Source organism: Hemitrygon akajei, chromosome 10 (genome assembly GCF_048418815.1).
Source record: "Hemitrygon akajei chromosome 10, sHemAka1.3, whole genome shotgun sequence".
In the NCBI taxonomy this organism is placed as follows: domain Eukaryota; kingdom Metazoa; phylum Chordata; class Chondrichthyes; order Myliobatiformes; family Dasyatidae; genus Hemitrygon; species Hemitrygon akajei.
The window spans coordinates 169,785,086-169,794,862 of record NC_133133.1 but is presented as its reverse complement, the minus strand read 5'-3'; the positions used below and the strand labels follow the sequence as shown (position 1 = coordinate 169,794,862).

General features: G+C 37.8%; 1 protein-coding gene across 2 annotated transcripts in view; it reads right to left on the bottom strand.

Moving 5' to 3' along the window:
* Nucleotides 1–2,010: 2,010 nt before the first annotated feature.
* The window catches only part of LOC140734939 (zinc finger C3H1 domain-containing protein-like), a 65,841-nt gene continuing 58,074 nt past the window's right edge, over nt 2,011–9,777 (bottom strand). Inside the window, exons 28-35 of one of the 2 annotated variants that reach the window (XM_073059661.1) lie at nt 7,656–7,766; nt 7,366–7,470; nt 6,689–6,854; nt 4,707–4,807; nt 4,468–4,569; nt 3,595–3,637; nt 3,184–3,246; nt 2,011–2,981 (exon numbers count right to left, since the gene is read on the bottom strand). In XM_073059661.1, the coding sequence (XP_072915762.1) occupies nt 2,850–2,981; nt 3,184–3,246; nt 3,595–3,637; nt 4,468–4,569; nt 4,707–4,807; nt 6,689–6,854; nt 7,366–7,470; nt 7,656–7,766 (823 nt within the window). In that variant the 3' untranslated portion in view covers nt 2,011–2,849. Of the gene's footprint in view, nt 2,982–3,183; nt 3,247–3,594; nt 3,638–4,467; nt 4,570–4,706; nt 4,808–6,688; nt 6,855–7,365; nt 7,471–7,655; nt 7,767–9,777 lie in introns of those variants that run through there. The other variant, XR_012100643.1, reaches the window with a different exon arrangement.

Genomic DNA, 9,777 nt, shown 5'->3' with positions numbered 1-9,777 from the left:
ACCCATATATATCTAAGAAAGGAGGTGCTGACATTGGGGAGCACCCAGAGGAAGTTGCAAGAATGACCCCAAAAACATACAAGGATCATGGGGCCTGTATTTGTTGGAGTTTAGAAGAATTGGGGGGTGGTGGCAGTGGCAGGTTTCTCACTGAAACCTACTGAATATTGAAAGGCTTAGATACAATAGATGTGCAGAGGATGTTTCCAATAGTGGGAGTGTCTAAGACCAGAGGCCACAGCAGGACTCTCCTTTAGAATAGAGATGAAGAGGAATTTCTTTAGCCAGAGTGTGGTGAATCTGTGGAATTGGGTATAGGAAGACTGACAGGTTCTTGATTAGCAAGGGTACTATAGGTTACGGTACACGGTTAGAGAATGAGGCGGAGGTGGAAGATAAAAATCAGCCATACTCAAATCACAGAGCAGACTAAATGGGCTGAATGGTCTAATTCTGCTCCTACGTCTTATGATCTTTTGACTGCTGATCTTGATACAACCACTCACAAACACCATTACATCATCACTAATTTCTGATTTATGGGTGCACACGAGAGTTGATGTTTTCACTTATTAGTCATTTAGGCTTGTTTATAAGCAGCTTAAATGTCACGATAAACCTTATCAAACCCACGATTTGGCTCATCTCATCAGTGTTATTGACCTGGTTCAGATGTATGCACACAACCTAAATCTTGAGTGAATAAAGGTCACAACTTGATATTTGCACAAGACCAGTGCTCTGTTCTCATATCTGAAGTGGCTCAGGAACTAAAGCACAAACCGTAGCCTAACAATCTACAGCCATGAGTATTGCATCATTGGAGATGCCTTTTTTTTTAAAGTTAAGGTATTAAAAGGAAGTCTTGTCTGTCATTTGTAGTTAAGCTAATAGTCCTCATGGGACTATTTTTTTTTTAAAAAAGGGGCAATTCTGCTGTGTTCTGACAAGTATTTTTCCCTTTACACAACATCACTAAGAAGATTACCATACCATACCAGTTTGCTGTTCACAAAACCCTGCTTTATCTGATTTCTCTGCCAGATTTCCTATATGGCAACACTGCCTACACTTAAAAAAACTATTTAATTGGCCAAACATTTTAATTCCCATTCCAATGTGTTGATCCATGGCCTCCTCTTGTGCCATGATGAGGCCATCCTCAGGGTGGATGAGCAACACCTTAAATTCCATCTGGGTACCTTCCAAACTGTTGGTATGAATTATCAATCTCTCCTTCTGGTGAAGAAATTTCACCCCCCCCCCCCACCTCCTCTATTCCCAACTCTGGCCTTTTACTACTTCTCACTTGTCTATTACATCCCCCTGGGTCCCCTCTTCCTTCCTTTTCTCCTATCGCCCATTCTCCCCTCAGATTTCTTCCTCTCCAACCCTTGATCTTTCCCACCAACCTGGCTTCACATATTACCTTCCAGTTAGACTCTTTCCCCTAACCCCCAACTTTTAAATCAGGCACACACCCCTTCCCCTCTCAGTCCCAAAGAAGAGTCTCAGCCCGAAATGTCAGCTATTTATTCTTTTCCACAGATGTTGCCTGACCTGCTGAGTTCCTCCGGCATTTTGTGTGTTATTTTTTTTCTGTGATGCATTCTGGGACAGTGTGAAAAGCTGAATGCAAACTTTTGATCTGAAGGGGAACAGAAAAACCTAAGGTCATAGTTGACATGTATCAACCACCTGAAAAACGGGTCAACTCACTGATTTCACTGCTGTTGGTGGGACTGACTGGATTTTAAATGGCTCTTCTTTAGTGCCGTAAAAGTACCAGCACATTCAATGCAAAACTGCTTTAGATTTACCTTACTTTAAAGCTCATTCCTCATCTAAGACTTATCAGAAGCTGCAACAAAAATCAATGTATTTTGTGCAGAGGTATTTTAATTCTACCTCTGATTTCAACAACCTATTATTATACCCAACTGCCACTAAAACCATTTTGACAATGTTGAGACATCTGATACTCAATATTTTAAAAAAGACAAAAAGCTGTTTTTTGATAAATCATGTATTGAAAATACTCAAATATAAACACATTGTATAAGAATACTTACAAAGTAACTATTTAGTACAAAAGTTTATTCATCAAATACTTGTCATTCTTCAAGTTTTGTTTAAACCATAAAATAAATAAATTTTCACAAACCAAGATTGCACATAAATTTTGACCAGCCTCAAAAACTGATGCACTGGCATGCATAAATTTTAGTATTCCAACTTTTCCACTGCAGTAGGTCTCGTCTTCAAGTACGTTAATACATAAAACAGAGTCCGTGTGGCAGCAAGCCCATCACACTGAATTGTACAAGAAAGGGTAAAATGTAACCCTTCCTGGAATCTTCACCAGGCAAGTAGTCACTTTAGACTCTGTGCCATGGCAATAACACTTTCTTTGAAACCTGCAATAAAAAAATCTCAATAGAAGTTTAAAGAGGGAAGGGATAGAGGGGGGAAGAAAGGAGATCTGCCCTATTCATGTGCATAAAACTGCACTAAATGTAGCCAATTTTACATGCATCAGTTTGCTCAAGACTAAAGACAAACATTAAGAAAGAAAAAGGATTCATCATTGTGAAGTACCATACTTACGGACGTGATGTTACGAGAATCTGACAGGGCCCTGAGAGGCCAAGTAGAGTTCATGGATCTTGCTTTGGGTCACGGGTGTGTAAACTCCGATGGTTTTTGACCACGAAGGTAGAAAGTCAGAGGACAAGTGTGCATCTCCACTCACTTTTACCTGCATCTGCAGACATCAGCTACAGAGGAGCCAGGTCTTGAAGAGCCACCTCTTAACGTGGGGGATGTGGCAAGATTTTTATGCTCTGTAATCAATGCCCTCTGTTCTGGGAAGGGCTTAAATTTAAGAGCTCATCTAAGCTGACGCCAATCTCCTGGCACCTGGCAACTAGTTTTCTGAGATTATCAGTTTTACCTCCTTCTGAAGCTTCAAACAAGAGTTGCTGAAAGAGATAGGGGAAGTACTTAAGTAAATCTTAGTCGCTGAATAAATATTGCCTTGTCAGTGGAAATGGTTGCATTTATAAAAATCTGTATAATCTCATTTTGCAAACTAGAAAAACTCAATTCAATTTAAACAGCTAAATTATATAATAATGTATGAATTACAGAAAATTAAAAAGAAACACAAGTGGGAAACTTTACATCTTTCCATAGCGATGCACAAAGCGATAACTTCTGAAGAGCTCGTTGGTAAAGGTGCCGAACCTGGAAAAAACAGCAAATAGCCAGTGGGAGAACTTACGTAAGGACTAAAAATTCATGAGAAAAAGAACACAACTACTACAATGGCTTCAATTAGATTTATAAAAGTTCATGCAGATAATACATTTTCAGTGTACACTGGTCTATACAAAGAGCAGGGACAAAAACCAAATAACAATGATTAAAATCTTCAGAGAAAGCCTAAGCAAATGAACAAAATGGAATGAAGTAATATTGTTTTAGAGGGGAAAAAATCAGCAAAACCAAATGCTAATAAATATACTTTATAATGAGAATTCAACGACTGAATTCTGCATGAGAGAACCAAGAATGCAAAGCATATAGACATACCTCATTCTGGTGGTCCCTCAACATGCTTTCAACAACTATGGCTCTAATGCAAAGAAAAACAGAACAGGTTTATTTATATTTCAAGGTCTGTGGTTATTACAGATAAAATGTAGAAAGTCAAAGTATATTAATATTGACATTCAGGACATCTGTGGTTAAGCTCCATTTTTGGAGTAATGTATCAAAACCTTACACTTTTTTTCCCCTTTTTCCTCTCAGCTTGCACTAGTGTCATTTTGTCATGAACAGAAGATTCAGCAGATGCTGGAAATCTTGAGCAATACACTCAAAATGCTGGAGGAACTCCGCAAGTCAGCCAGCATTTGTGGAAGGGAATAACAATCAGCGTTTCAGGGTGAGACTTGGTCTGAAATGTCCACTGCATTCTTCCCCTCCATAGATGCTGCCTGACTTGCTGAGCTCCTCCAGCATGAGTTGCTGTCATTTTGTCATGAATTATGTATAATTTATATTAATTTTAACTTTATGTTACGTCTATGCACGTGCCGCTCTGCTGTTGCAAAAGGCTGATTTTTGTGGTATTTATACCCTGTGCATCCATGCCTACGACAATAAACTTGATCCAGGAGATGTGCACCAACACTGGGAACAATGGAAAATAACTTCCATCTTAACCAGAACTAAAATTAATTAAAAAAATTTCAACTGAAATCTGGATTTCAAATTCCCACATGTTCAGTGATTCAGCAAAATTAGAAAAAATAAACTAAGCTACCTGCAATGTGATTTTTTAAAAAAATAGCCCAAATCAATATTCAGTAAAAGCCAGTAGTATTCCGAATAGATTTTACCAGATGCTGACCAAATCTAATAAACTAGCAATAAAGTATCAAAAATAAAACATGCAATTACATTTTCCAAATCGGCAAACAGATTGGTAGAGAATGTGTGTACATTTTCAATTGTAACTTGAGCTGCTGGATATTACCCTCCTTCCACTCCTGCTCCAGTATCCTGCATCAAGAACACAAGCAGTTCAAACCAATTTCCACATTAATGAATTGGCAATTCCTAGCATCTGTGCACCTAAAGATTAAAAATCTATGTTCTTTAAGCTTAAAGATTTTCAATCCAGCTTTCCACATATTTACCTTAATGCCAGTTCAACATTAGTTGGCATCATGGAAGAGAACCCTTCCAAGGCTTTGCAATGCTGGGATTGAGGAAGACAGCTCAGATAAAAGGAAATTACCTAAAAAAATATGTAATTTTAAATTCGTCAAATTTAATTTCAAAGGCATAGTTCCAGAAAATTAGCATTATAAAGACATAAAAATCTAATACATTAATTCATGGAAAAACTTGCATCACAAGGTCAGCATCACTGTGTAATCTCTGCCCTTGAGCCATTACCCTGATGATGGCATGGCTTGCTAGGCACTTTCAGAAATGAGTTATTAACCACACTACCAATGAACCTGACACACATTTGCTCCTTTAAAAGGACATCCATGAAATGACAATAGATTAACTAACAATTTTAAATAAAAGTCTTAAATTACTAAACTGCACCCCTGGACTATTTGTCCAAAGGCCAAGACAACAACCAAAAACAAAATTAGTATGTCCCAGTATCCCAATTAGAAAGATCTTAGATTTCAGAACAAATGAGGAAAGCCCACATTACCATTTTGGTAGATGAACAATACAATATAGACATTAAAATTTCACAACATAGCAAAACATGTATATATGAACATGGATGATCTGACTATAACCTTAGCTCTACATTCTTGTCTACTAGTAGTAAACCTGTACACCCCTGTTTATCAAGGATCTATCAATGGTTTCAAAAATATTCAAACTTTGCTTCCACTACCCTTTGAGAAAGAGCTCCAAAATCAACTCTCCAAATATTTCATCCATGGCTCCTAAACCAGCAATCTTTTAAAACTGTGAACCTAAATTTTAATTTTCCCATTAAAGTAAGTGTCTTCTCTCCATACATCGTATGAAAAGCCCTCAGGGTCCTACGGTTCAATTCACATGCACTCTAATTTCAAGACGACAAACTTCGTCTTTCCGACATTCCCTCACAGGGAGATTGAAACGTCCGAGACAGCAATATACATTGCTGTTGAAATACGCGACACCACAGACTGTATCTCGAAACAGTGAGCTGAGGCAGGAACAATACCACTCTCTCTCTCTCGAGCCTGTGGGATGTCAAAGTATTGGGATGAACAGTGTCTTGGTGGTTTGCTATAGCGTGGATGGTAGAGGGGTGATGCTTTTGCTCAGGCACATGGGGAAAGGGGAGTAGGGAGAGTTGACGCATTTGCTGTTCTTATGCACGGAAGGGGAAGGGGGGCTTTGGGGTTCTAATGTTTTTCTGCCATTCACTGTCTGGGCACTTTCTTCTGTTATCATTAATGTCTGTTAAGAATAAGAATTTCAGGTTGCATTCTGTATATGTTCTCTGATATTAAATGGAACTGTTGAAACATCTTACGGCAGTAAACTCTGCATGTAATCGCGCCAATGCCCTGTAATTCTACTTTTCTATTTAATTTCCCTAGCAATTAGATTTTCAAATTATTTCCTGTACCCATGCACAAATTTAACATCACACCTTCATTCAAGTCATTTATGTGAATTATAAGTGTGGCCAAGACACTGAATAATTTCCCTTACCCTTCATTATCAACCAGTTGAGAGATTACACCTTCTACTAATTCTGGCCTGCAAGGTTCATCCAGTTAAAATATCTTTAATCACCACAATAAAGCAAAAGTAATTCTTAATGAGATGAACTTCTACAACTACTTAAACCACTATACACTTTCATTAAAATGCAACTATTAGATAGATCAGATAGCATCTGTGGCATTCAAACAGAATAAACAAAGATACTTCATTAGAACTGGGGAAATTGTTAAACACATATGCTTTAAATTGCAGTGCTTGTTTGGGAGGAATAAATAAGACAAAAGGAATACCCTTGACAGGATGACCACTCTATTGCTTTGATTGTACATTATTTACAGAGCCATTTCATGGGTAACTAATGAGGGACATGAAGGACTTTTGCATATCAATGCTTTAGTTTACATAAAAAGTATTGGTGATTTACCTGATTATGAAATTCATAACTGGTCCAATATTTGGCAGAGCTGAATGGGATAGGCATTCTTGTAGGGACAGTGACCAAACATCTGTGAGCCAGGTCTGTAAACAGCTTGAAGTCTCTCATCCTGTTCTTAGTCTCAACTAGCTGGCTATTGGTAAAAACTAGGTAACTGCAGAGAAAACACCCAACTTTCATTATATTGATAACAACAGGAATTGAAGCCATTAATTGCATTCAGATTATGTTCAGACCATGTTCTTTTTGCATCAAATATAGAACAGTACAGCACAGAAACAGGCCCTTTGCCCCAGAATGCCCATGCCAATCATGCCATCTAAATTATTTTCATCTGCCTGCACCAGAGACATATACCTCTTTTCCTTGCTTGTTCATGTGTCTTGCCCAAATGCCTCTTAACGTTATCTGCTTCCAACCCTTCCCCTGGCAGTGGGTTGTGTACAAATTGCCTATAGATTTTCCAAACTCACCTTAAATCTATTTTCTCTAGAACAGGGGTTCCCAACATTTTTTTATGTCATGGACCAATACCATTAAGCAAGGGCTCTGTGGGCCCCATTTGGGAATCCCTGCTCTAGAATTTGGCTTCCACTGTGAGGAACAATGTTCTGACTATCTATCTGTGGTGCTCAGATCACCCCAACCTCCAATTCTTTACTTACTCCAGCCAGATCAGTTTCAATGCATCATTCTGCATAACTGTACTCAGAGCTGCTTCAAATGTGTCCACAGCTTCTCTTGTGCTTGCATTAATGGACTGCCATAAGCTGTTACAAGGCAAAATATTAAAAAAAAATTGAGGGAGATTAAGATTAGCAAAACAGACAGGGCAGTACATCTATTAGATCATGCCCATGACTTCTAATAATATTCCACATTAATAACATTTATACATGGTTTACACTTGATGAAAGAAACGACTTAGTTCAGAATTATGCATCAGATTTCTTACCAGAATATGAGCCATAGATAGGGTATTTGTGTGTTTAGCCGCTCTCCATTCAACATTTCTTTACATGAAGGTGCTCTGAAGTCGTAAGGCATTGGATAATTTAGGAGGTAGCTAACAAGAGAAAGCCAAAGTATATTGTCAACTTAAAGTAACTTCCAGGTTGCAGTTTTATACAAATCTTTCTTAGTTTGTTTAGTTATGAGCATTAAACATGACCAGTGGCTGAATCAATGGAGTAATAAATACTGCAATACATTCAAAGATAAAAAATTAATGAATCACAGCAGATTCATCACAACAGATGATATTCACAAAACAGAGGGATATTCGAAAAAAAATCCCTGTCATCTCTGAACAAACATTGTTTCAAGATGCTGACACCCAATTCTGCATGTCTGAAATGCTGCAGCTACCTTATCACTCATCATCTAACTCTCCCAGGTTTCAAGTCAACTTAACCTCATGTCAGCATTTCTCAAAGGCTGCTTGAAAAATTTAGGTGAATATAGCTGGTTTTCCAACCACATACCTAAACCTTTAAAAAAGTACCTACTTATTAAAAAAAAACAAAATGTGGCAAAACATTCATAATACCCATCAGAAAACATTTCATTTTTATTTGTTAAGCTGCAGTGTTCTGAAAACTACCTCCATATGTCAACACATTCTCAAAGAGAAATGGGTGCCTGAAATGTTGATTTATTCTTCAGAAATACCCCATCATGAACTGACCCTGCTAGATAATTATACAAAAATAACCTGCAGAGGAATAAAGAGGACATATCAACAAATACAGTTCAGTGGCAGGGAGCAGGCATAATACAGGCCACCAAGTATGAAGGTTGTGGGGTCAAATTCCACTCCAGAACATTGACTGCAAAAATCCAACATGATGCAAATGGCTGGCACAGATTTGGTGAACAGCCCATTTCCATGCTGTAGATTAGGACAACAATTTTAAATATGTAAAATCCACCACCACACACAGTTTGAAATTCTGCACCTTAGAAGTCCATATGGCTGTTAAGCGAGAAGTGAATTTTAAGAGGTAGCAGACTTCAAATGATGTGTAGGTATAACTAAATCTTAAACTACATTGAAAGGGGACAATTTTCATTAGCGGACAGGGGGTGCGTCAAAATAACACTGACATTAACTCCCCCCCTCCCCCCCAAAGAACTGGGGACAGTTTTCAGAACTAGGGATAGAATAAATTGACTTAACTTGATGACCATTTCTCAGTTGCCAAATGCAAATGATCTAATTTCAAAAAGACCCATCAACATGGGATCCAATATGGAAAAAGTATTCAATTCCAAAGAATCCAAAACCAAGCATTCCTCAGCCCAAAATTTATACTTGCATTGTAGAGAGCTAATGAGTAATTATGGTTTAAATTGACAGTTTTATCAATTAATCAGTTTTTCATGTCTTAAAGTAATAATTCACAGTCAGAGCAGAGTTAGGTGGTGTTACAGACCAATTTAACAAAACATAGCTGAAAGAATGAATCTTGCAAGACAAAGTGAAAGGTTCAATTTTGAATATACAAGGCTTAAAAATGCAGATACAGTCAATCTGGATGATGTGAAAATGTAAATTGCAACAGGGTGCAATGTAGATGCTAGTATTCTGAAAAGGATCACAAAGGTTAACAAAAGCCAACAAAGATTTGTATTAACATTTTAAGAGACTAAGACAGGATTTTAAAAAATGACAAAACAGATAATCAGTACATGATTATTTAAAAACCATGAGAATAAAACATCAATAGGACAGTGAAAAAGTGAGTGAAAATTAAATGTAGGACAAAGATTGTTGTAGTTATCAGGTTAATAAATGCCAGCTCCAAGTCACCAACCTCCACTATTTTTAGCTGCTTTATCAAGGACCTTCCCTCCATCGAACATCAGAATGAGAAATGCTTGTGATTGAACTTGACAGAAAGCAAAGCACTTTGTATCTGCTAACAGCAAGACCTAGACAGTATTCAAACATGGGCTGGTAAGAGTCAAATAACCTTCAAGAAGGAAGAGTCTAACTAGGTAACCTCAACATTCATTTCTGAGACTCCTACATTATCCTGGGGGGGGGGGGGGTCACTGCACTGACTAGAAACACT